Genomic DNA, 27,952 nt, shown 5'->3' with positions numbered 1-27,952 from the left:
CTTACTATGTGCCAGGAACTGTTGATAAGACCTTTACATGTAATAGCTCATTAAATTCTCACAAAGAATTTCCATGTAAGTACTAATATTTCCCCTTTTTATGGATGTGAAAACTGAGATCCAGGAAGTTTAAGCCCCTGCTGGAAGTTACCAACACAGCCAGAATTCAAAGCCATGGCCTTCTGTGTCCACAAACCCAGCACTAGTTGGCAGGACACCTATGATGACTTCTGGATTTTTTTTTTTTTTTTTTTTTTATAATAACTTTTATTAAGCTTCAAGTGAACGTTTACAAATCCAATCAGTCTGTCACATATAAGTTTACATACATCTCACTCCCTACTCCCACTTACTCTCCCCGTCTTGAGTCAGCCCTTTCAGTCTCTCCTTTCTTGACAATTTTGCCGGCTTCCCTCTCTCTCTATCCTCCCATCCCCCCTCCAGGCAAGAGTTGCCAACACAATCTCAAGTGTCCACCTGATATAATTAGCTCACTCTTCATCAGCTTCTCTCTCCCACCCGCTGACCAGTCCCTTTCATTTCTGAAGAGTTGTCTTCGGGGATGGTTCCTGTCCTGTGTCAGCTGAAGGTCTGGGGAGCATGGCCGCCGGGATTCCTCCAGTCTCAGTCAGACCATTAAGTTTGGTCTTGTTATGAGAATTTGGGGTCTGCATCCCACTGATCTCCTGCTCCCTCAGGGGTCCTCTGCTGAGCTCCCTGTCAGGGCAGTCATCGATTGTGGCCGGGCACCAACTAGTTCTTCTGGTCTCAGGATGATGTAGGTCTCTGGTTCATGTGGCCCTTTCTGTCTCTTGGGCTCTTAGTTGTCATGTGGGCTTGGTGTTCTTCATTTTCCTTTGCTCCAGGTGGGTTGAGACCATAAGCATTTTTTAAAATACAAGGAAATGCTGAATCATAAACATTTTAGAGCAGACTGTAGAGTCTTTAGTATGTTTGTGCCTCTTCAAAAAAAAAAAAAAATGTGGAAGGTTCTCAGACAAGTTGGCTTCTTTTGCTGACATTTTTTAGGCACAGCCCTCATTAACCTGAGAAAGGTCCCCAGCTCGTGATCATATATTGGTCACTGAAGCAAACTTCAGAGAGAGGCCTGTGGTGTGCTCTAACTCCTCAAGAATGGGTCTGCCCTGGTCAGCTCTGTAATCCCTCAGTTTCCTACCCAGTGCCTGGTGCTCAGTATCCATATGTGTAGTGGCTAGGAAAATGTTCCGACGTGGTGCAAATGGTTTCCGCTGAACTACTACCCTAAAGGTCGGTGGTGCAAACCCACTCAGCAGCATCACAAAGGACAGACCTGGTAATCTGCTTCCATAAAGATGACAGCCAAGAGAACCCACGGGGCAGGACTACCCTGTAACACATGGGGCTAGCATGAGCTGGAATTGACTTGATGGTGATTTTTGTTTGTTTGTTTATGGCTAGGACTTTGCTCCAATTTCCAAATGTGGCTTGGTATGAAATTCAGACTGAGTCATGTTTGGGAAAGACCTATCCCTTGGAGACAGATGGAAACCTCTAGGGTTTTTATTCTGAACACCTGGTGAAAGACCCTGATTTTAAGTGGCATCTTGGCCACCACTTGCTATGCTCATCGCCTTTGGCTTTGGGGTCCACTTGAAGGCATAAAACTCCACGTCAAGATTGGACACAGAAATCCTCACCAAGCCTAGTGCCTCGTCTCCCTGTTTATGCTACACAGCCATCCCCTCCCCTCAGGGAATTGCCACCAGCTACTGTTTTGAACTTGACAAACCGTAAGTAATAAATGTGAGAATAAATGCAGCATGGTATTATTGCGGGAAGAGATAGAGAAATGGAATAGAACAGAATCCAGAACCTGACCCATGTAAATGTGGAATGTTAGCATATAATAAAGAAGGCATTAAACTCAACAAGGAAATTATAGATTATTTAATAAATAATGCTGAGGCCATTGAATAACCATTGGGAAAAATATATAGATTCTCTGATCGATATCATATACAAAAATAACATCAGGATACATTACAAAGTTAAACATAAATTATTAAAACTCTTAAGACTATTAGGAGAAAATATAGGAATTTTAAAATGAGAATTGCAATACATTTATAGAATTATTTGGGATAGAATTCATATCTTCATCATGCTAAATTTCCATCCAGGAATAAGTTAGAACTCTCTACTTATTCATATCATCTTCAATGTCTTTATAAGCTTTCTAAGGTTTTATATATTGTTCAGCGTACTGTGTAGTCTAAAAACTATCTGTCCTGGCTGATTACTGCAGCTGTAAAGCAATGATCCTCAGTGTATGTTTCCTGGGTCAACAGCAGCAGCATCACCTAGGAACATGCTCAGACCAGATCTGAAACTGAATCAGAAACTCTGGGGTTAAGGCCCCTCAGCCTGTATCTGAACAGGTAAACGTGATACAAGCTAAAGTTTGGAAATCACTAGTGTAAAGGGAATTTATTGATTCCTGATCCAGCCAACTTGCAGATGATTTTTATTGATTATCTAGATAGATAATCAGATCATTTATAAATCCTGATACCACCTGCAAATCTATTCCTTGCCAATATTTATACCTCTTTTTTTCTCTCATCTTATTTATTTTTTGTATAGATTAGATTCCAAAATAGGAGCCACAAATATGTTTCAAATAGAAATCATGTGCCAAGTCCATTTGGCTGATACTGACTGCCTAGAAGGCCCCCTTGGCAAGGTGGTGGATACCACTAGAATTGAAACTCCACGAGGGTGGGATTTTTGTCTGTTTTGTTAACTCCTATATTTAAGGGGAAATGGTGGTGCTGTAGTGGTTAAGTGCTACGGCTGCTAACCAAAACGTCAGCAATTTGAATCCGCCAGGCGCTCCTTGGAAACTCTATGGAGCAGTTCTACTCTGTCCTATAGGGTCGCTATGAGTCAGGTTTTGGGTTTATAATTCATGGACCTAGAATTATGTCAGATCCACATATTACAAGTGCAATACATAAATGAATGAATGGATGATTAGCTTTTGAGTCCTTGTTGCCAGATGCTTTCATGTCAGTTCTGACTCATTGCAACCCTGTGTACAACAGAACGAAACACTGCCTGGTTCTGCGCCTGAATCATTGTTACGCTTGAGCCCATTGATGCAGCCACAGTGTCAGTCCATCTCATTGAGGGTCTTCCTCTTTTTTGCTGACCCTCTACTTTACCAAGCATGATGCCCTTCTCCAGGAACTGGTCCTTCCTGGTAATATGCCCAAAGTATGTGATATGAAGTCTTTATACATGTATAAATACGTGTGCACGTATGACTAGAATATAACCTGTTTAACAATATTGAGCTTATATCCTACGTATAATTTTTTTTTTTATCTTATTTGTTTCACAAGGTCTTCTCCTTTTGTTAAAAAGTGGGTAGATTCCTGAAGGAGTAGTCCCCACCTTTTGGTGGATGCCCTAGTTAGAGAGACTGAGAGGGGTGTTCCCTAGGGTCACCTGCAGCTCCAGGGTCCTGTGAGTCCACTATTACTTGTTCGCAGGTGGAACTGCAAGCTGTAGGCCTTGGTTTTCTCATCTGTAAAATAATAAAGAAAAAAAGGGAATCCTATATGCTCCTTAGAAGCAAGGATGGCGAGACTGCGTCTTACATACTTTGGACATGTTGTCAGGAGGGATCAGTCCCTGGAGAAGGACATCATGCTTGGCAGAGTACAGGATCAGCAGAAAAGAAGAAGACCCTCAACAAGGTGGATTGACACAGTGACTGCGACAATGAGCTCAAGCATAACAATGATTGTAAGGATGGCTCAGGACCGGGTAGTGTTTCGTTCTGTTGTGCACAGAGTCCCTATGAGTCGGAACCAACTCGACAGCACCTAACAACAGCAACAATATATGATCGCTAAGGAATCCTGGTGGCACAGTGATTAAGTGCTCAGCTATTAACTGAAAGGTCAATGGTTCAAACACACCGGCTGCTCCGAGGAAAAAGATACGGCAATGTTTCCATAAAGATTACAGCCTTGGAAACCCTACGAGGCAGTTCTACTCTGTCCTTCAGAGCTGTTATAAGACGGAATCAACTCCACAGCCATGGGTTTGTTTTTTTTGTTTATATGATCTCTAGAATTTCTGGGATATGGGATTTATATACCAAAACCATCCTTTATCCATATTTCGTGTTTTCTTTGCAGATGCTCTTAGTAGTATTGAGAATTCCATTTATAGAACAGCCTTCAAATTACGATCTGTGCAAACTCTGTGCCAATGTAAGTACAGGCTCTCTTGAAGTACTTGGAAAAATCTGCTCCTGATGTGTGATGTAAAACTTATAGAGAAAACAAAAACTCCCCCAATTGAGTGACCCTGTGACTCAGGAAGACTGGGCCATACATTTACCCTGCACAACCAGGGCTCCTGTGTATGTATATAGCTATAATTACAATAGATTTTTATGTATAAAACCAAACCAAAAGGGAAACCCTGGTGGTATAGCGGTTAAATGCTATGGCTGCTAACTGAACAGTCAACAGTTCGAATCTACCAGGCACTCCTTGGAAACTATGGGGCAGTTCTACTCTGTCCTATAGGGTCACTATGAGTAAGAATCAACTCAATGGCAATGGGATTTTTTTTTTTTTTTTTTTTGTAACAAAGAAGGTGGTGAGGAGTATACCATATGCATTCAACACTCGTGTGGCTCCACTAACTACAGAAAGTGGTTTGTGAATGAGCATGTCAATTTTTTTTTTTTTCATTCTTCCTACTTGGTTTCTGGAAATTTTTTGTTTGTTTCCTTTTTAGGATACCAATATTGACATAAAGTTACAAAATAGGCTAGTTTAGAATCTGTACTTATAGATTTAAGTACGAAAATTTAAGATTTCTTCTTCTACGTAAGAGTTGCATCTTCCAGTTGTACCACTTACCTACATCTGAACATCCAAAAGTAGGTTCAAATGAATAATCCATGGGTCGTAAATTTCAAAACTACCTTGAGGATTCCTTGAGAACTGCCATTTTGCATTCACTTTTTATCTGATTGAATGCTGCAGTTTTCTTTTTCTATAGTGTTGTTTGGACCCCTGGTGGCGCTGTGATTAAGAGTTCGGCTGCTAACCAAAAGGTTGGCAGTTCAAATCCACCAGCCACTCCTTGGAAGCCCTATGTGTTACTTAGGCAAATAAGGTAAAATGTAATGAAAACATTTATCCTGTAAAAATTCTCCAAAATGAAATAATTGGGTTCTAAGTATATTAAAAAAAAAAAAAAAAGCATTCCACATATCTAAAGTTATTGATTTGCTGTAACTTCTTTGTAGCATGAAAAAAGTATCAAGTAAAATGGCTTCTGACATTTATCATATCAGACTAAAAGTTGTTATGGGTATGACATTTCTACCAAAGGTTAGATTTATTTTATGCTTTTCCAACCGCCAGATAAGTTACATAGACCAGTGGTTTTCCAACTGTGCTTTACAAAGTGTACATGGATGAACGAGGGCATTAAAGGTTAGCAAGGTGAGAAAGGGAGGGACAGACAAATTAGGAAGGCTCAAGGACCGTCTCTTCAACCAGAACAACTGCGTATTTCTCTATTTCACATACTACGTTTCCCTATGAGCCTTCCTTTGGAAAAAGAATTCTTGGCTTTTAAAAAAGGTTTCTAAAATCACTGATCTAGACAGATAAACTCACATATGATTATTATTTCCTTTCCCAAGGATCAAGAAAATGAAGAATTTGGTCACTAACAGTTTACCTTCAATTATGTTATTTTCTGGGATAATTTCTCCCACTAAAGAAAATGTTTATGAAAGTCTCCTTCATTAGTACTACAGTACACAACACTGGGGAAGCCAGGAAAACTTGTACAAGGCAAGGTCATGGAAGCTCTATAGAAACATCCAAACTCCCTGAGGGACCGAATTGCTGGGCTAAGGGCTGTGAGGACCATGGTCTCAGGGAACATCTAGCTCAATTGGCATAACATGGTTTGTAAAGAAAATGTTCTACATTCTACTTTGGTGAGTAGAGTCTGGGGTCTCAAAAGCCTGTGAGCAGCCATCTAAGATGCTCTACTGGTTTCACCCCTTCAAGAGCAAGGGAGAATGAAGAAAATTAAAGAAACAATGGAAAGATTAGTCCAAAGGACTAATGGACCACAACTACCACAGCCTCCACCAGACTGAGCCCAGTACAACCAGATGGTGCCCAGCTACCACCACTGACTGCTCTGACAGTGATCATAACAGAGGGTCACGGACAGAGTTGGAGAAAAATGTAGAACAAAATTCTAACTTACAAAAAAAGACCAGACTTGCTGGCCTGACAGAGACTGGAGAAACCCCAAGAGTATGGTCCCCAGATACCCTTTTAGCTCAGTAATGAAGTCACTCCTGAGGCTGACCCTTCATTCAAAAATTAATCAAAAAAACCAAACCAAATTAGACAGGCACGTAAAGCAAAATGAGACTAAAAGGGCACGCCAACTAAGAGGCAAGGACTAGAAGGCAGGAAGGGCCAGGAAAGCTGGTAATAGGGAACCCAAGGTCAGGAAGGGAGAGTGTTGACATGTTGTGGGGTTGTTAACCAATGTCAGAAAACAATATGTGTACTGTTTAATGAGAAGCTAGTTTGTTCTGTAAACCTTCATCTAAAGTTCAATTAAAAAAAAGTCTCCCTCATTAATGCCTAGGAGACCATGGGTGGTGCAAATGGGTAAGCACTTAGCTACTAACTGAAAGGTTGGCGGTTCAAATCCATTCAGAGGCACCTTGAAAAAAGGCCTGGCAATCTGCTTCCAAAAGATCACAGCCATGATAATCCTATGGAGCACATTTTTATTCGCCATGAGTCAGAACTGAATCAACAGCAACTGGTTTTTTTAAATCTATATGTATAATAGCATAATTTAAGAATGTACATTTTTGAACTTTTTATTATCCCTGGCATCAGAAGCAGTGAATATAAATAATACTCATGGGAAATAAGAATAAAATCAGTAGTTGAAAAGTTCTACCTAGAAAGATAGCCAAACAAAAATTTGAAAGCAACAACGACAAAACAACCCAAACACTGAGAGAAGAGCTCCGAGGAGAAAGCTCTGGAGACCATCTTGCCTAAGCGTTGTGGAGAGATGAGTGGATACCACTGTTACCTGGCTTGCTGTAATAGAGAAGTCTCAGCATAAGACAAAAATGTCCTGTTTATAGAGGCGATGGCTTTGTGATTAGATAATGATCAAGGACTTTGCAGCCTCTACCACCTGCTGCCATGTTTTTATTCAAGTCGTATTCCCCAAATCTGCTCCTCACTTGCTGAGCCTCTCTCCTTCAAAGCAGTATCAAACAACAAATAAAAATTATTATGATACCTGCTAAACTTTTTTATCTGAGAGATTGACATACGAAGTAGAGAGAAACACGGGTTTTACCATTTCATAGACTGAAGCATTTCAAATGTCAGCCGCTCTTGGTGCCACCAACATCCCCACCTCTCAGAATGTAAGAGTTCAGTGTTTATTAATTTTGTCTGTCATCCTCTCTTCTTGAGAAACCATAGAGTTGGTTCCATTTCATTCTTCCTGCTATTCATTGCCTTGTAAAATTTTCAGTAGAAGGAGGTAATAAATATAAGAAATAAACCATCATTTTTTGTAAGCAACTCTGGTTTTATTGAGTGCCTTCCCTAGAGAGTAATACTGTTGGAAACAAGATCACAAAAGATATTACCGAGGCAAGGATGGGGCCTAAAGAGTCTGATACTTCAGCAATTGCCCTTTGTAAAGATCACTGGGGTTTCAAACTGCATTAGGTTGTTGCTAGGTGCCCTTGAGTTGACTGAACTCGTAGCAACCCCATGTGACAGAGTAGAACTGTAGCCTTTCTTCTTGGTTTTCTTGGCTATAATCTTTATGGAAACAGATGATCAGGTCTTTCTCCAGTGGAGCTGCTGGATGGGTTTGAACCACCAACCTTTTGGTTAGCAGCTGAGTGCTTAACTGCTGTGCCACCAAGGCTCTTTCAAATTACAGTGTAAAACACAATATTCCTTCTGAAGCTAGGCTAATAGCTTCTGTCAACATATATTTACATGAATATAAGTAAACCTATATTTGAACAAGAAAGGTAAATGTTCTCAATACACTCAATGAGTATAAGGCTGTTCCTCCTCACTCTTCCTTGCAGCGTACTAACTTGCTTGGGAGGCCATTTTTCAAGTCTCATTTAACTTCATTCTGTAAAGCAGTCATCCTGGCAGTTATATTGGAAATAACGTGACAACTATGCTTAACTAACAGACATGCTTTTCCAAAATTCAAATTGTCAGAATAGTAATGCCTGAATTATACACAAGAGACAGGTGTCTAAACAATGGTCATATTTAATTCTCTTTAAAACTGCTGCCATAAGAAGACCATCTTAATTAAATAGTCGGTGACATTTGCTTTATTTGAAGCTTTCGCTTCCAATCAGAAAATAAGGTTCAATTTCCACTTGCTTCCTGCAGTGGACTTGATTGACATCTCCCTGACCCAGCACCTCCTACTACACCAATACTTTTGGGACGCAAGGGAAAGCTCCCTCTCGGTGCAGCAGCTTTTTCAGGCCCTCCAGGAGTTGTTTCAGAGGGTCAGGGTGGAAAAACCGGGACAGGTGCATCCCAGAGCTCCGGAACTCACTCTGAGTCTTCTCACAGCGATGTATGACAGGTGAGGGTCTGGGTGCTGGTGCTGTAACCTCACAGGCAGTATTTATCTGCCACTGGTCATTGAGAGTTTAATATTGTCTGATGTTTGGAGAAAAAACCTGGCTATCTGCTCACATAAAGATTAAGCCTAGAACACCCCAAAGGGCAGTTCTACTCTGTCGCATAGGGCCGCTTCAAGTTGGAATCGACTCAACGGCACCCAACAACAACGTTTGCTTGGTGTCCCTGGGTGGTGCAAATGGTTAACACGTTTGGCTATTAACCATAAAGGTTAGAGGTTTGAGTCCATTCAGAGAAGCCTCGGGAGAAAGGCCTGGTGATCTACTTCTGAAAAGTCAACTGTTGAAAACTCTATGGAGCACAGTTCTAGTCTGACACACATGTGGTCGCCACCAGTCAGAATCAACTTGATGGCAGCTAGAACTGGAATGTTTGTTTGGAGTTTGGTATACAAGAAGGTGTCATTGTTTTTTTTTGTTTGCTTATTTTCCACAAATGTATTACGCATTGAGGAGGGGAAGGAAGATGCTCATCCCTATCAGCTTCACTAAATTATATGACCCACGGATAGCAAATTGGGAAAAGAAATTCCACGTTACTTTTTCTCTCGTACAAACTATTCTGCACTCTAGAGAAGCATGTACGCCTTTTGCTAGGGTGATTATACATCTGCACGTATGAAAAACTACACTTTGCTTGTAAGTCCCCAGTAGCCTTATTTCACTATCAATTTTTGTTTTGTGTTTTGGCTGGAGTAAGGATGAATGTCCTGTGCATGGATGGCTAACCTCTAAACCAATTTAGGGCATGTCAAAGGGTTGATCCTATGTGCTCTGGAGCCAATGGTTGTATCCATGAGTGTATGTGTGTGTGTGTGTGTGTGTGCATGCACGTGCATAAAGAAAAAGAAATATTATCCATACACCTACCTCCCAGAAGAAGGCACAGTTTCACTATTTGGCAAATTCCTTAGAGTTGTTTTGTTTTCTAGTTTATTATTTATTTTTTTATTGCTCAAGTAAAATATAAACACATTCACAAGTTATTTAATGATCTCCAGTCTCCTTAAACATTAGACTTTTAAGTGCCATTTCTACTATCATCGCCTGCCTGTAATAGTCCTCATGCCTTGGATAAATGGTTTTATACATTTGGAAATTATATAATCAGTGTGAAAAGGACAATTAGGCTCTGAGTTATGGCCTATGAAGTGGTAGGGTTTTTTGTTTGTTTTTACACAAATGTTTGTGCCTCTGCCTGCCTTTTGGTCTTTGTCTCTGTTGTTTGGTTTCCAGGCAGCTGAGTTCTAAGGAAGTAAGATTACTTCGTCCAAGAACACAGTGTTTACTGTTTATTATTCAACAAATGAGTGAATTAATAAACAAATGGTGAAATATTTGAATTCAATGTGTGTGTGTGTGTGTGTGTGTGTGTGTGTGTGTGTGTGTGTGTTAGCTGCCGTCAAGTAAACTGCGATGCATGGTGACCCCATATGTACCACAGAAACTCTGCCTGGTCCTGCCTCATCCTCACAATTGCTAGCATGTTCAAGTCCATCACTGTGGCCACTGTGCCAATCCATATCACTGAGGGCCTCCATTGCCCTCACTGGCCTTCTACTTCACCAAACATGATGTCCTCCACTTGCAATGGATCCCTCCTGATGACATATCCAAAGCAAGCGAGTCTGTTGTGACCCACAGCGTTTTTACTGGCTAATCCTTAGAAGCAGATCTCCAGACCTTTCTTCCTAGTCTGTCATAGACTAGAAGCTCCACCGAAACCTGTCCACCGTGGTGGGTGATTCTGCTGGTACGTGAATTACCAATCGCATGTCATAACAACATGCAGGGTACCATTGTATAACAAATTGACAGACACTTGGTGGAATTCAATGCTTAAGTCTGTCAAATTCTAGGTTTAGGAAAAAAGGCCATGAAAAGCTAAAACTTATACCAACGTGTAAGAAATGTCCATTAATAGTTACAGTTTTTGTACGCCATGTCACAAACAGTCACCCTGCCCTTCCCATTCTTGTCTCTGTTTCATTGCTGTGCAGCACAGGAACGGTTGTCCTCAATCTTGTGCCTGCAGCCGCTGCCCTGATTGCCCTCTCAGGGGACAGCCCTCTTACAAAATACAGAGGTAACACCCACACGTGGGAGTTCTGAGTGCCTAAGTGCAGGAACCTCCAGACCCCCAGCATGTTATCGTCTTTGCTCACCCTGTGTCCCCACCACAATAGTTGTTCTTCAGCACGACTTACGTCTTTAGTGAGGAAAAATGTTTAATGTTTAGAGAACTTGGAATTTTTCAAGATGTCTATCCACGCTTTCTAATTATTCATTACTTGAAAGTTCTTGCTATTTATTTGTTTAAGGATTATTCAGACACCAGTAATTACTATTCCTTTGAAGAGCAGAACTAGCCTCACATTGCTGTTTGCCAACCTCCTGGCCTTCTTCTTAGATGTGCTAAATTATCAAGAAGTTGAAATGTGAATGGGTTTTCATTAGTTATCAAATTATCTAGTTTTGGAGGCCTTCAAAATAATAACAATCAGGAATATAACTTCCCCTCTCCTTTTCCTTTATATTCAGAAATAAACTATTTAGAATTCAAAGCATGTAAACTTTTGAAGATGTATTGCAAATATTAACTTAAAGATTTCTTTTCCCCTCAATGTGTCTAGCTCTTTTCCAGCTCTATGAAGAAAACAACAAGGGGCAATATGAATCTGGGGCATGCATGACTCGAAGGACTTTGAGGAACCTACTAACTGATCTACAACAGGTAAATCCCTAATACTTAAGAATTCTAAATTTGTTTCGGTTATAATAGCCACGTTTGTAATTAAAGAATCTGATTTTTACTGTGTTAAATTTACTGTTATATAGTTTTCCACACAACCCCTCCCCTCTGTAGCCACTGCTATAATCTGAGTGTATATTTAAAAAAAAAAAAATTGGCTGTTGATCTGATTTCGATTCATGGCAATTCCACGGGTGTCAGAGTAGGACTGTGCTCCATAGGGTTTTTTTTTTTTTTGATGATTTTTATTGTGCTTTAAGTGAAAGTTTACAAATCCAGTCTCTCATACAAAAATTTATGTACACCTTGCTATGTACTCCTAATTGCTCTCCCCCTAATGAGACAGCCCGCTCTCTCCCTCCATTCTCTCTTTTCGTGTCCATTTCTCCAGCTTCCATAGGGTTTTTAATGGTTGCGTATTCAGGAGTAGATTACAGTCAGGCCTTTATTCCAAGGTTCCTCTGGGTAGGCTCAAACCTCCTGTCTCCCACCTTTCAGTTAGTGGCTGAGCATCTCATCCATTTACTACCACCCGGGGACTCTGCTTAATCTCTACAAAGGTGGAAAATAGCCTAGTTAAAACGTATCTCTATAGGTCCAGATAATCTCCATTTTGAAATATCCAGTAGCCTTTTTTGCTTATTCCAGAGTATTTTATTTTTCCTTATACTCCTTGTAGCCTTTTCACTCCTGAATGTCAAAATTCTAACTGTGCCTGACCTGCACAAGTTCTCCATGCTTGATTTCTAATATTCCTTCTACTGGCAATACCATTATTTCCCCTTCCACTTGACAAATTCTGCTCTTCTTTCAAAATCTTTGAATTATCAGTCACCTCCTCACAAAAGGCTTCTTTACTCCCTGGGTAAATCACTGTGTGTAACTTTGCTAGAAAACCAAAAACCAAATCCGTTGCCATTGAGTTGATTCCGACTCATAGTGACCCTGTAGGACAGAGTAGAACTGCCCCATAGAGTTTCCAAGAAGCACCTGTTGAATTTGAACTACTGATCTTTTGGTTAGCAGCTGTAGCTCTTAACCACTGTGCCACCTGGGTTTCCAACTTTGCTAGAGCACTTGTCAAATTGTATTGCAATTCTTACCTCGGTGTAAGATTCCCTCACTGGACTGTTTCTCAAGGACAAGGATCTCATTCATGTTTCTATCCCCAGTGCCTTGGGCAGTGCCTGGTCCTAGAAGGCCTTTAACAAATGCTTAATGAATGCATAGATGAAATGCAAAGCTAAATACTCAAATGGTTAAAAGTTCCATCATTTCCTGTGTGTTAAGAATATGCAAATATGACATCATTTCTATCCTTACCAGGCAAGGGAATTTAGCCTCCTTACAGTACATATGGAAACCCTGGTGACATAGTGGTTAAAGTGCTACGGCTGCGAACCAAAGGGTCGGCAGTTCAAATCTGCCAGGCGCTCCTTGGAAACGCTATGGGGGCAGTTCTTCTCTGTCCTGTAGGGTCGCTATGAGTTGGAATCGACTCGATGGGCACTGGGTGGGTTTTTTACAGTACATATGTTCCTTAAATGTTAAAATGATGTAAACTGGTGTAACCAAACAGCAACTTCTGGAGTGGATGGAGCAGATCCCAGCCTGTCTTGTGTCTAATTGGTTCCTGTTCCTATGTACCTTTTACCCCTGTTTCAAGGATCTCTCGTCTTCTTCTAGCCCTGTAAAATCCCCAAACTAGGCTTCCTGCACTGTGAAGCAGTAGGGTTTTCATCAGTAATTTTCTGTCATTTTGCTCCTGAGTCTGGGCCAAGGATTCTAAACTAGAGATAGTCATGCTGAGGGTAGCAGGAAAGGGTAAGGAGGGAGATTATCAGAATCTCTAGGACATGGAATGTGGTTTAGAAAAACTTATCTGAAGTTAACTTTGATTTGATCTTAGTATTATTTTAAATCGATTTTTATTTTAATCTCTATCTGGAAATTCCAAGCAACATTTAAAATGTTGATATTTCTTAAATGGAATAATAATTTTTTTTTTTTTTTTTAATTTCTAGGGTTAAAATATCAGACCTAGATACTCCAGAGCTGTTCTGGCAGTTACAGCAACATGTAGATCCAACCGCTGGTTTTCTCCTGACTCTCAGGCATCTCTCAGGGAGCCATGTAGCACAGGTTTTTCCTCATAAATCCCCATATCTCAGGACTCAAGCTGGTAGGGAGCCAGGGAGTACGGGAAAATCTGTCTACCCATTTATACCATCAGACTTGAAAGACTAGAGTGTTTAGAAAGTAGTTTTTGTTAGGTGCAGTTGAGTCAATTTCCACTCATAGTGACCCCATGTGACAGAGTAGAACTGTCCCATAGGGTTTTTTAGGCTGTAATCTTTGTAGGAGCTGATGGCCAGGCCTTTCTCCCACAGAGCCACTGCGTGGGTTCAAACGGCCAACCTTTTAGTTAGTATCCAAGTGCTTAACTGCTGTGCCACCAGGACTCCTTATTTAGAAAGTAGATGTGCTTTTCTTGTGATCCCTGCTGTTGGCCCCAGGTCAGCAGTCTGTCCAACAGGCCCTAAATGTCTGCCCTTCTTCCAGGCTTAGCTGAGGTCAGTGAGCTGCTGAATTGGCAATTCCCAAAGTGCCCTGTCTGCCTCATACATGACTATGCTCCTAAGAAAGCTGTTAGGAAGCCGAAGATTCGTATAGCAAATTATCTTCCCCTTGACTTCCATTATGAATTCAGAGATAGATTCCTATAGAAAATTCCAGACCCCATTATGTGATTCAAATCCCCTCTAAGAACCTTAATTATCATTTCAAGTGGCATTCTCCCTGTGCCAGCATGCCATCTAGCCATGTTTAATTCTCTCCTAGAACACCTGCAAGAAATTAGTCAAATGGGCAATTAATCCATAAAATCTTTGTGCACATGCTTAAAACCAAAACTCTAGGTTAAAACACAACACGGAAGGGAATTTTCTTTTCACTGGTGTCAGAATCATGGAGCTGACGAGTTGGTCCCATCAGATCTACCTCTTTCATTTTATAAATGAGGTTCAATCCCTTGCCCAGGGCTCAAGGACACCCGAAGAATGTGAAGGTTGAATTAGCCAAACTGTCTATGCCAGTGTCCAGTATTTCATCAGCACTCACAGACTGGAAGATGGACAATGAGTTATTTTTCAGACAAAGACCAGATAACATATGGAGTAGTTACTTATGATCTGATGGCAATAGGGTTATTATCAATTTAAAGTACAAGCCATCTTGCCCTCTATTACGCAAATGTTTGTTGACTTCTGCCTGGCTAATTGTCAGCAAAGAGGTTGGAAGTGCCACTTTCCTGATTAGAATAGTGTTTATTGGAGTTGATGGACTCAGCAGGGGGATCTTTGCAATTACTTCTGAGGCTGCAGGCAATGCCTGCCAACAGCCTGTGCTATGGAAGACATCAGACTTGCCAATAGGTCCCATGACCGAAAGGGAATAAATGGAGGTAACAGGCACACATATCTGAGCATATAGATAATGTCTAAGCCAAGGCCCTGGCCATCTTGGCAGTCACAGGGGTTCTTCATGTCTTAGCTAGGCTCCTTATGGTGACTGTGGTTGAAAGAGGGAAACCACAGTCATGTAGTACAGATTGAGCCATTGAAATAGAGCTAAGATCAGGGTGTGACAAAGCTTTGTGAAAACCCTCAATGGAGAGTAAGGAGTCCTGGAGTTAGACTTCAATTCTGCTATAAAATCTCAATCATCCCTTGCTTTAAACAAGGGTAATGATCACTGCCCTACCCTCCAGAGATAGGCTTTTGTTACAATGAGATGACGTGAAAGCATTTGAAAAGGTTTTCTTTAAAACCACTATAAACTCGAATACAGTATCAATGTTATCTGCATTTCACAGGTAAACAAGAACAAAGAGAGGTTAAAATAATTTGACTGGAATCATAAGAAGTACGACAACCAAAGCCATCCCTCCACAACCCAATTGACAGACTTGCTTCTGTCCCCTTCCTCCTTCCTCCCACCAGCCCCACTTCCTTCTCCTTGCCCGTTCACGGTCTCAACTCAAACGCTGCACAAAGCCACACATTACTTTTGTTAGCTTGGGTTGGGACAGCTCCTCCTGTCTCAGAAACCAAGTAAGTGTGACTCCTTGGATGTGAGCACTATCACTCAGGCATGCTGAACCTGATGGCCATATATTTCTCCATTTGCTAAGAGGTATCTCCCTTTTTGCAGATCCCAGCTGTGGTGGGGGAGAGTCATGCTCTGTGTTCTGTGGAAAGTGCTACACGCAGCTGTTTCCAAGGGGTGAGTACAACATTCCGGGGAGTTGGGGGCAGACGCACCTGAATTGTTTGCTGACTGACTTAAATTAAAAAAAAAAAAAAATGACTTAAATTACAGACCTATTATTCGATGCAGCCTCCCAGACAATGTAATTTAGCAGGTAGAGTTACCTCCGACTTTTCACATGGTAAACTTCTTCGGCAAAGCTGATATCTGTAGAACGAAAGAAGAAGATGAAAATAAATTTTCATGTATACTACAAACCAAAGTCATGCTTCAGAATGCAGGTAAGCACACTTTTGTTTTTCAGGTGTTGAGCCCAGCAATCAAAGAAGAGAAATTTCTAAGCTGGTTGCGATCTGAGCCACCCATCCTTCTGTGGCTCCCCACCTGCTACCGATCATCCGTCACTGAGATGGTCACTCACCCGGCTCGGTGTAGTATCTGCAGGAACTTCCCAATCACAGGACTGAGGTACATCAGTCTTTGACAGACAGTCGTTCTCCAAAAGGGGTCTGACACTGGAGCCACATCTCTCCAGATTCCTTCTGAGGTCCTTCTTTCACATTTGCAATTCAGTTACTTCTTTTGGCTTGGTAATTTTCTACATGAGGCATCCTGGTTGATAAAAAATTGTATTTTATTTTCTATAATTGATGGAATGTTAAATTACTTCACTGACACGTCCTCCTAAACTCAGGCCAGTTGAAATTTTTATGCCCCTAAGAGGAAAAAAATTTTGTCTTTTGTTTCAAATAACTTTAAAAATACTTTGGAGCCATCAATAATAATAAAATTAGTAGTGGTAATAATATAAATAAATAAATAAATAACAATAGCTTATATTAATTAGGAGCCCTGGTGGCACAAGGTTAAGAGCTATGGTTGCTAATCAAAAGGCTGGCTGTTGGAATCCACCAGCCGTTCCTTGGACGCCCTCTGGGGCAGTTCTACTCTGTCCTAGAGGGTTGCTATGAGTTGGAATCAACTCGACGGCAATGTGTTTGGTTTTGGGTTTTGTTTTATACTTATTAAGTGTTAACCAAGTGCTAGGCTGAGTGGTTTATATGGACCATTTCATGTAATACACGTGATAACCCTATAAGAAAAAGGTGGCATTATTCTTCCCAATTACAGATAAGATATATTGAGACTAGAGTTATTTAAAAATTGGCTCAAGTTTATAGGGACTCAGGGCTTGGCTCCTACTCACTTTGTTTCCTTCCCTTCCTGCACTTCCAGACCTTAACTAGCCCAGATCTTAGACATGCTCCTCACAGTTAAAAAAAATAGGTCTGCTGGGTTCCCTAAAACACTGGAGATCAGGTTTTGATGTTGCAGAAAAAATGAATTGGGTTTGCAGAGAATTCTGAGAGCACAGTGACCCTCACTCAGGAAAAACCCTTTGCAAACATCTAAACGTTCAACAATAAAACATATCAATGGAAAGGACTGTTGGAAATCAAGCGAGACAAACCAAGATATCTCTACGCTAGAATAAACAATAAACTTTTTTATATTGGACAGTGGAGGAACATGCCACATTGTATGCAGATTATAATCATTTAACCGATAAACAAGTATTAAGCAGTCAGTATGTGTCATGCATTGTACAGAAATTGACATTTTTTTTCAAAATCACTATGTAGAAAATAAAGCAGATATTATCATTCTTATCTAATAGACAGCAAAATGGAGTCTCAAAAGATTTTAGTGACTTGCTCAGGTCTCTCAAAAAAAAAAAAAAAAAAAGTAAAGGCAAAGGGCTATAAATGCCATACTTACAAATTTTAGAATTTGTCCGTATCTATTTAGATCAAAATTAAGCTACCCTTAGAAATGCCTCCATGCCAACCACGTTTCCTCTGGAACGTCCATTGCCATATATACAGATAGCTGGGTGATCCTGGGCAAGGCGTTTAACTTCTCTGGGCCTGAGTTTCCTAGTACGTAAAATAAGGAAGAAGGGATCAAATGATGCCTGAGGTTTCTTTAGCTCTGGCCTTCTGAGTCTACTAAAAATTGACTGTATGTGTTACAACGCAAACTTTAAATGTATATTTTTGGCTGTCAGAAAACTCCAGGTTGTGTGACCATGTGCAATTTGTAGTTTCCTCATCTGTAAAATGAGGATGATACTAAGAATACTTGACCTCAAAGAGTTGTCATGAGGGTTAATTGTCAACACATGTACACTGTATGTCACATGGTAAGTGCTCAAAAATATTAGGTACTATTTTAGCCATTCAGTACTGTTTATTAATGTCCCACCATGTGACCCAAGGTTGTGGGTACAGTAGTGAACAAAGGTTCTATTTTCATGGAGCTTACATTCTCCTGCTCTGCCTTCAAATGAAGTCGGCAGACTTTTAAGATCTTCTGCAACCAGCCTCTGGAGGCATTCAAGTTTTAATTCCTCTGTTCTTAAGAGTAATCAGTAGGTCTGAGAGATGCGACGTTCTCGAACCTATTCTTGTTCACCCCAACCTCCATTACCTTACTCCTCCTCTTTCTTCTGCCTGGAATTTCCCCCCACTTTAATCTCCAGCTCAGCATTCCATGCTCAGCATGAGTCTTACTTCTTCCATTAAATTTTTTCTGACCATACCACCAGCCCATGGGGATCTCACTAGTAGTCCAGCATAAGCCGTTTGCATCACCCAAGAATCTCAAATACCCTTAAATGCTCCTAATTCGCAGCTACTAGGTTTTGCCAGCCCTCCCCTGATAACACAGTAGGTTTTCTTCCTCCAAATGTTGTGGAACATGTTACCTGAGTATCTCAAGATTTTCCCTCTCCTTCTGACCAATTTTTTTTTTTTTCTGACCAAAGAGATTTAAGGTTGGAGCTGTTCTTAAAAGGAAGTCTGAAATTCTGAAGTGTTAAGAAACTCAGGTGCAATTGTCGCTAAGGTTTTAGCTGGTGAAGAACCCTCCCTCCTCCACTTTATGTCTTTACTACATTCCGACTTCCAGAAAACGATAAAACTTTATTGCAAATTCTATATTTAAAATAAGAGTTTGTCATTTTACCCAAGATCATGCAGGAAGACAGGTCCAAATTTGTATCTTGCAAGTATTCAAGAGAAGTCGAATTTCAAATTTTATTGAAATCTCCCAGTTTTTTTTTTAAGTTGGCAACTAAATTCTTAATATGTAAATGCACTGCGAAGCTAAACAAAATGTGGCTGCAGACTTAAGGGTCTATCCTATCCCACGGAATACAGCACACGACACCCTGCATGGAGAAGGCACTTTCTACATATTTTGGATGAATCAGGCTTTTCTACGGTAGTTTATTGGGCATAACCATATTTATATAATTCCGTATTATTAAAAAAAACTACAAAAAGATTTTTTTTTTTTTTAATCAACACATCGAAGTCATTTAATATCCCTAGAAAGTCTGGGAAAAACTCTCACTTGATAGCTCTGCTATCCCTTGTATGTTCTTGGGTGTGCACTCGCCACCTGAATATTGTTGTTTTGCTCACCTACTAGTAGTAAGGTACACTTCCATTTTAATTGGCAGATATCGCTGTCTGAAGTGTTTCAACTTTGACATCTGCCAAGTGTGTTTCTTATCTGGTCTTCACAGCAAGTCCCACCAGAAGTCTCATCCTGTGATTGAGCACTGCGTCCCGGTAACATCTAGCGCAACGTACTAAGCTATTCATGAATTAAATCAATATAAGCTAAAGCTACTGCAGTTAAAAAAACAAAAAAACCACCTTACCAGTAAAACCACAGGTTCCACCCCTACCATGCCTTATAACATTTAAACGAAGGAAATGGCAAACTCAACCTCAAATATCTCTCAGTATATGTATACTTTCTTTATATTGTAGATGTTAATAAAAGCTTTTAGGGACAAGAGAATATCTGGGAGGAATTAAAGGGGGTAGAAGCATTGGAAACGGGCAAATATGGAAAACAGAAGAGCTCTAGTTCGTTAAAAAGTATGCAACAGGGCCTCTAGTTGCTACTACATTTTTTGAGAATTTTTTTTTTTTTTAACGTGCATTTTCCTGAGCTTTAAATTTCTAGCATTTTTTACTGGGGCAGAGGGGAGGCAGGAGAGAAATAATACTATTTTAGTTTTGTCTATGAGAGTATCAAAGCTGCCCTTCAAGTGTTTTTAAAGAAAATTATAAGTGTTTAGCAAGAGAATTCAGCCCTTTTTTAAGAATAATGAGAAATAAGATAGTAACTTATAATCAAAGAGCATTATAGTTTCTCCCAGAAATAATTTTCTTTTCATGGATAAGATCCTATAGGTCAGTCTCTCTGTGCAGAAGGCATCACTTTTAAATACTACGGTAGTGGGCTGTCGGTTATCACCTTTGCCGAGGACAGTTTCTCCTGTTTATCTTTTCAGCATAAACGATCCACAGAAGTCAAGTGCAAAGATGTTGCCAAATAATTTCCAGAGGACACTTCTTTAAAAAAGACAGAACAAACTGGATTAGCCTAGACCTTCAGGTTCATTGGCCTGGGGAGAAATAGGGGAAGGAGCCCTGGTGGCACAGTGGTTAAGAAGAGCTCAGGTGCTAACCAACAGGTCAGCAGTTTGAATTCACCAACCTCCTTGGAAACCCCATGGGGCAGTTCTACTCTGTCCTATAGGGTCGCTATGAGTCAAAATCAACTCGACAGTGACATGTTTGGTTTTTTGTTTATTTCTTTCTTTTATGGTAAAGGAGACTGGTGGCGCAGTGGTTAAGTCCTCGGCTGCTAACCGAAATGTCGGCAGTTTGAACTTACCAGCTGCTGCTCTGCGGGAGAAATATGTGAAAGTCTACTTCCATAAAGATTTACAGCCTTGGAGACCCTGTGGACAGTTTTCTGTCATATAGGGTCACTAGGAGTCAGAATCCATGCAATAGCAATGATTTTTTTACGTTAGACTGACACCATGTGGTCATTTTGTTATTACACTTTAAATTTCAAGCGCGGAAAGAACTAAGCATCTCATGCCCTCTGTTTCCTTTTAGCAGAGATTCTTAACCTGGGCTCTATGGCTGGATTCCAGGTGACCTGTGAATCCATTGAAATTATATACAGAACCAAATGCTGGTGCGTTTTTCTGGAGATAAGCCCATGAGTTATCACCCCATTTTCCAAGGAACCTACAACACCAAATGTTAGCAACCTTTATAAGCTTAGTTCTCTTTCATGCCCCTTTCCAGCTTTAGAATTTCAAGTTACTTGGTTACTCTAAGGAAGAGGAGCTATTTAGGAAGTTGGGGTATTTAATTTGGAGAGTTATGCTGTGTGTGTGTGTTGTGTGTGCGTGTGTGAGTTATGTTTACATAGAGAGGATAAGAAGAAATTCAGGAAGTAAGATGTTTTTCTGAGGCCATGAGAGTGAGTAGAAATAAGACGGAAAACTTTCGTGATGACCAGCCTACCGAAGTAAGGAAAGATGATCATATTTAGACTTATCTGCCACCCTTTTTTATGCTGGCCATTCCAGCAGATGTCAGCAAAGGAGAATACGAAACTCCTGCTCAGGACCCTCAGAAACAACCTGCTCCAAGGGCGCTGTAGGAGGAAAGAAGCTGAGAGAAGGCAGTGGCTGCTGGACCAGGTGAATCCGAAAGTCTTGGCTAACCCTGCACACACCAGGTGAGTGTCTTCAAGAGGGACAGTCCCTGTGTGTGAAAGCCCAGGGGACTTGGGTATTAGGTCACACAGCCAGCGCAGGGAATATACGGCAGCCTTCACGTTACTGACGATCCTAAAGAAGGCAGGAGGTAGGGGTGAGGGAGATTAAGACGCTTTTTCCCTCTAGAAGTGGCCTTTAATTTTAAAGCAGAACTAAGAGACAGTGGAGTCCCTGAGTGGTGCAGTTAACAAACTGGGCTGCTAACTGAAAGACCTACCTCAAAGGAAAGGCCTGGCAATCTACCATTAACAAAAAAAAAAAAATTTTTTTTTTAATACCATTACTTCCCAAAAAATCAACAGCAATGGCTTTAAGTGACTCACCCAATAATTTAGAGTTATTCTTACGAATGCAGGCATCAGAAAGGTACAGAAGATTTTTAATAATATTAGAATATTTGAATAACTTTGTTCTGTATCCCTAGTTTTTGTTGGTTTGCTTTTGAAGCCTAATTCAGAACTAATATTTCATTTAAAAAAAAAAGAAAGGAAAGAAAAGATACCCATTATCCCACCACTTAACCTGAGTACGATAGGGCTGTTCACCAAAGTAACATGCTCATGTAATAATTTTGAGGTCAGCCTACGTACTGATGAGTTCAGAAATTCTGATTAGAGGCTGATTCAGGGGTAAGGAATGTGTGGGACATTACCATTACACAGTGTGAGAAGAGGGGAAAAAAACACATCCTTCATATCTCTTAACTTGGCACGAATGCTGACAGTTTTCCTAGAGATTAACGGTTATTGCCAAATGATCGTATTGAATTCATTCTTTGATCCAGCAAGCATTCTGCATGGTATTAAGCCTCCTTCCTTTTGATGTGGATTCACTTATTTTACACATAATAGTTCACACTGAGAATACTTTCATTTATAAAATCATAATTGAAAGTTGTTGTTAGGTGCTGTTGAGTTGCTTCTGAACCATAGCGACCCAACGTACAGCAGAACAAAACACTGACCAGTCCTGCGCCATCCTCATAATCCTTGTTATGCTTGAGCCCATTGTTGCAGCAACTGTGTTAATCCATCTCATTGAGGGTCTTCCTTTTTTTAGCTGACCCTCTACTTTACCAAGCATGATGTCCTTCTCCAGGGACTGGATATATCAAAAGTGTGTGATAACATATCCAAAGTGTGTGAGACAAAGTCTCACCATCCTTGCTTCTAAGGAGCATTCTGCTGTGCTTCCTCCAAGACAGGCTTATTCCCTAGGTGCAAAATATCATCACTTTTATTAAATATTTTGGAATTTCCTACACATAATATCAAAAATAAAATTAAAACACCAAAAAAGAAGAGAAGAAAAATACTTTTGTTTGCAACTAATCGGATCATGCATCTAGAAAAGCCAAGCAAAAAGCACTAAGATTAACAGATTTTGAAAGGTGGTAGAAAACAAAATAAATTATGCATAAATCAACAGCTCTTCACTAACCTAGAATAATCAATGAGAAATATTATAAAAATTCCACAGACAATACCTACAAAAATTATTTTTTAAAAACTTAGGAAAAAGTTTAATAAAAAGGTACAGACCCCATAAAAATCGTAATATCTCATGAAACTGAAGAAAACTGGACCAATGAGCAACATCATGATAAATGGAGAAAATACTGAAGTTGTAAAGAATTTCAGTTTATTTAGATCCACAATCAATCCCCATGGAAGCAGCAGTCAAGAAATCAAACAACATATTACATTAGGCAAATCTGCTGCCTACAAAAGACCTCTCTAAAGTATTAGAAAGGAAAGATGTCAGTCACTTTAAGGCCTAAGGTGTGCCTGACCCAAGCCATGTGTTTTCAATCACCTTGTATACATGGAAAGGCTGGACAATGAATAAGGAAGACTGAAGAAGAATTTACACCTTTGAATTATGGTGTTGGCAAAGAATATTGAATATACCATGGACTTCTGGAAGAACAAACAAACCTGTCTTGGAAGAAGTACAGCCAGAATGCTCCTTAGAAGCAAGGATGGTAAGACTTCGTCTCACATATTTTGGACATGTTATCAGGAGGGACCACTCTCTGGAGAAGGACGACGTGGTTGGTAGAGTGTCAGCGAAAAAGAGGAAGACCCTTAACAAGATGGATTGACACAATGGGTGCAGCAATGGGCTTAAGAATAACAACGATTGTGAGGATGTCACAGGACGAGGCAGTGTTTCGTTCTGTTGTACATAGGGTCATTATTAGTAGGAACCAAATCGACGGCACCTAACGACAACAACAGAAAACAAGACATACCAAATCCTAAAATGTCCATTCTCCACATTTTAATACTTAAATGCACTTCCACTTTTTTTTAAACAAGATAATACAGTTTTGAAGATATCTTGGAAGAATAAATGTACAAGAATAGTTGAAGTTATAAAATTGTTGAATAGAGGGAAAAGATGTTCTTTTACTCCAAGTGAAATAGGGAAACTTTGGAGTGTTTTGAGTAGAGGATGGGACTTAAATTTTAAAACTATCAGTGTGGATGCTACGTTGAGAATAACTAAAGGAAGCAAGAGTAGAAATAAGGTATAAATATTTTCCTGCATTTTCTTCTAATGTATTTATTCTGAATTTTTATTTAAAATGTTAATCCATTTGGAATTTATTTTAGTGAGGGAATAGCTTAACTACCACCAAGTGTCTGTCAGTTTGTCCCACTGAGAAGACTTGCATATTGCTGTGATGCTGGAATCTATGCCATTGGCATTTTAAATGCCTTCAAGGTTACCCATGGTGGACAGGATTCAGCTGAGCTTCCAGGCTAAGACAAACTAGGGAGAAGGTCCTGGTGGCCTACTTCTGAAAATATTGGCCAGTAAAAACTGTACGAATAGCAGCTGAACATAGTCTGATATAGTGCCAGAAGATGAGCCCCTCAGATTGGAAAGCACTCAAAATACGACTGGGAAAGAGAAGTCTCCTCAAAGTGGAGTTGACCTTAATGATATAGATGGAGTAAAGCTTTGGGGATCATCCTCTGCTGATGTGGCATGACTCAAAATGAGAAGAAACAGCTCCAAATAAACATTAATAAATGGAATGTGGAAGGTACAAACTATAAATCTAGGAAAACTGGAAGTTGTCAAAAATGAAATGGAATGCATAAGATTGTTATCCTAGGCATTATGAGCTGTGATGGACTGGTATTGACCATTTTGAATTGGAAAATCAAAAGGTCTACTATGCTGGGGATGACAAATTGAAGAGGAATGGCATTGCATTCATGGTTGAAAAGATCATTTCAAGATCTGTCCTAAAGTAAAACTCTATCAGTGGTAGGATAATATCCATACATCTACAAGGAGGACCAGTTAATACAACTGTTATTCAAATTTATGCACCAACCACTAAGGCTAAAGATGAAGAAATTGAAGATTTTCCCCAAATTCTGCAGTCTGAAATTGATCAGACATGCAATCAAGATGCATTGATAATTACTGATGATTGGAATGCAAAAGATGGAAACAAAGAAGGATCAGCAGTTGGAAGCGGGAAAACATGACATCGGCGATAGAAACCCTATATCAACCGCTTCTTCAAATAACTCCTGTTATTCCTGATCACCATACTGATCTTGGTAAGTGCTAACAATTTATTCCAACTATTTATAGGCTGAGAAGGAGTTGGCATTATATCCTTCCTATTAATCATATGCCTGAGATCATATAATAGAATTTTGCTCTACCAACGACTTGTTCATGGCAAATACCTTTCTTCAACACATGGACCTCTCCGGGTAGGAAACAGGAATCAAATTGGCTACACCTGTGAAAATAGATGATGGAAAAGTTCGATATCGTCAGTCAAAACAAGACCAGGGCAGACTATGGAACAGACAGACCATCGATTGCTCTTGTGTAAGTTTGAGTTGAAGCTGAAGAAAATTAAAACAAGTCCATGAGAACCATAATATGACCTTGAGTATATCCTACCTGAATTTAGAGACCATCTCAAGAATAGATTTGACTCATTCAACACTAATGACTGAAGACCAGATGAATTATAGGATGACTTCAAGGACATCATATGTGAAGAAAGCAAAAGATCATTAAAAAGAAAGGAAAGAAAGAAAAGACCAAAATGAATGTCAGAAGAGACTCTTAAACTTGCTCTTGAACATAGAGCAGCAAAAGAAAATGGAAGAAATAATGAAGTAAAAGAGCCGAACAGAAGATTTCAAAGGGCGACTAGAGAAGACAAAATAAAGTATTATAATGACATGTGCAAAGACCTGGAGTTAGAAAACCAAAAGGGAAGAACATGCTCAGCATTTCTCAAGCTGAAAGAACTGAGGAGAAAATTCAAGCCTTGAGTTGCAATACTAAAGGGTTCTAAAGGTAAAATGCTGAATGATACAGGAAGCGTCAAAAGAAGATGGAAGGAATACACAGAGTCACTGTACCAAAAAGAATAGATTCACATTCAGTCATTTCAGAAGGTACTGTATGATCAAGAACCAATAGTATTAAAGGAAGAAGTCCAAGCTGCACTGAAAACACAGGCGAAAAAACAAGGCTCAAGGAATTGACAGTACAACAATTGATATGTTTCAACAAATGGATGCAGCACTAAAGGTGCTCACTCATCCATGCCAAGAAATTTGGAAGATGGCTACCTGGCCAACCAACTGGAAGAGATTCATATTTGTGCCCATTCCAAAGAAAGGTGATCCAAAAGAATGCAGAAATTATCCAGCAATATCATTAATATCACACATAAGTAAAATTTTGCTGAAGATAATTCAAAAGTGGTTCCAGACTCAGAGCTGCCAGAAATTCAACCCAGATTCAGAAGGAGATCTAGAACAAGGGATATCATTTACTGATGGCAGATGAGTCTTGACTGAAAGCAGAGAATACCAGAAAGATGTTTGCTTGTGTTTTATTGACTATACAAAGGCATTTGACTATGTGGATCATAACAAATTATGGATAACTTTTCCAAGACTAGGAATTTCAGAATACTCAATTGTGCTCGTGCAGAACCTGTACATAGATGAAGACTCAGTCGTTTGAACAGAACGAGGGGATACTGCATGGTCTAAAATCAGGAAAGGCGTACATCAGGATTGTGTCCTTTCACGATACTTATTCTATCTGTATGCTGAGCAAATAATCTGAGAAGCTGAACTATATGAAGGAACAGGGCATCAGGAGTGGTGGTGGTTTTGTTGTTAGGTGCAGATGAGTCAGTTCCAACTCATAGCGACCCTGTGTACAACAGAATGAAACATGGTCCTGCACCATCCTCAAAACTGTTGTTATGCTTGAGCCCATTGTTGCAGCCACTGTGTCAATCCATCCCATTGAGGGTCTTCTATTTTGCTGACCTTCTACTTTACCAAGAATAATGTCCTTCTCCAGGAACTGTTTGCTGCTAATAACATGGTCAAAGTATGTGAGATAAAGTCTCGCCATCCTTGCCTCTAAGGAGTATTCTGGCTGTTCTTCAAGATAGATTTGTTCATTCTTCTGGCAGTCTGTGGTACATTCGATATTCTTTGCCAAAACCGTAACTGAAAGGTGTCAATTGTTCTTCAGTCTTTCTTATTCATTGTCCAGCTTTCCCATGCTTATAAGGCGATTGAAAACACCATGGCTTGGGTCAGGTGTACCTTAGTCCTTAAAGTGACTGACATCTTTTTTTTTTTTTTTTTTTTTAACACTTTAAAGAGGTTTTTTGCAGCAGATTTGTCCAATGCAATATGTTGTTTGGTCTCTTGACTGCTGCTTCCATGGATGTTGATTATGGATCCAAATAAAATGAAATCCTTGACAACTTCAGTCTTTTCTCCATTAATTATAATGTTGCTTATTGGTCCAGTTGTGAGAATTTTTGTTTTCTTTGTGTTGACTTGTAATTCACAGTGAGGACTGTAGTCCTTAATCTTCATCAGTAAGTGCTTCAAGTCGTCTTCACTTTCAGCAAGCAAGATCGTATCATCTGCGTAACACAGGTTGTTAAAGAGTCTTCTTCCAATCCGGATGCCCTGTTCTTATTCATATACTCCAGTTTTTATTCATTTGCTCAGCATACAGATTGAATGAATATGGTGAACAGACACAACCCTGATGCATGCCTTTCCTGACTTTAAACCACGCGGTATCCCTTCATTCTGTCTGAACAACTGCGTCTTGGTCTATGTACAGGTTCTGCATGAGCACAATTAAGCATTCTGAAATTCCCATTGTTTGCAATGTTATCCATAATTTGTTATGACCCACACAGTCAAATGCCTTTGGATAGTCAATAAAGCTCAGGTAAATATCTTTCTGGTATTCTCTACTTTCAGCCAGGATCCATCTGACATCAGCAATGATATCCCTTGTGCCACGTCCTCTTCTGATTCTGGCCTGAATTTCTGGCAGTTCCCTGTTGATATACTGTGCAACCACATTTGAAAGATCTTCAGCAAAATTTTACTTGTGTGTGATATTAATGATATTTTTCAATAATTTCTGCATTTGATTGGATCACCTTTCTTTGGAATAGGCA

The 27,952-nt window shown here is 39.9% G+C and overlaps 1 protein-coding gene across 1 annotated transcript in view; it reads left to right on the top strand.

The window, feature by feature from the left end:
- The window catches only part of DYTN (dystrotelin), a 59,038-nt gene that overhangs the window by 2,008 nt on the left and 29,078 nt on the right, over positions 1–27,952 (top strand). The window contains exons 2-9 of the mRNA XM_049887977.1: positions 4,191–4,265; positions 8,508–8,709; positions 10,768–10,853; positions 11,401–11,501; positions 15,732–15,803; positions 16,093–16,256; positions 19,315–19,426; positions 21,262–21,410. Coding sequence (XP_049743934.1) covers positions 4,191–4,265; positions 8,508–8,709; positions 10,768–10,853; positions 11,401–11,501; positions 15,732–15,803; positions 16,093–16,256; positions 19,315–19,426; positions 21,262–21,410 — 961 coding nt within the window. The remainder of the gene's footprint in view (positions 1–4,190; positions 4,266–8,507; positions 8,710–10,767; positions 10,854–11,400; positions 11,502–15,731; positions 15,804–16,092; positions 16,257–19,314; positions 19,427–21,261; positions 21,411–27,952) is intronic.

This window comes from Elephas maximus, chromosome 6 (genome assembly GCF_024166365.1).
Source record: "Elephas maximus indicus isolate mEleMax1 chromosome 6, mEleMax1 primary haplotype, whole genome shotgun sequence".
In the NCBI taxonomy this organism is placed as follows: domain Eukaryota; kingdom Metazoa; phylum Chordata; class Mammalia; order Proboscidea; family Elephantidae; genus Elephas; species Elephas maximus.
The sequence above is the reverse complement of the archived record's forward strand: the minus strand, read 5'-3'. Positions and strand labels throughout refer to the sequence as shown.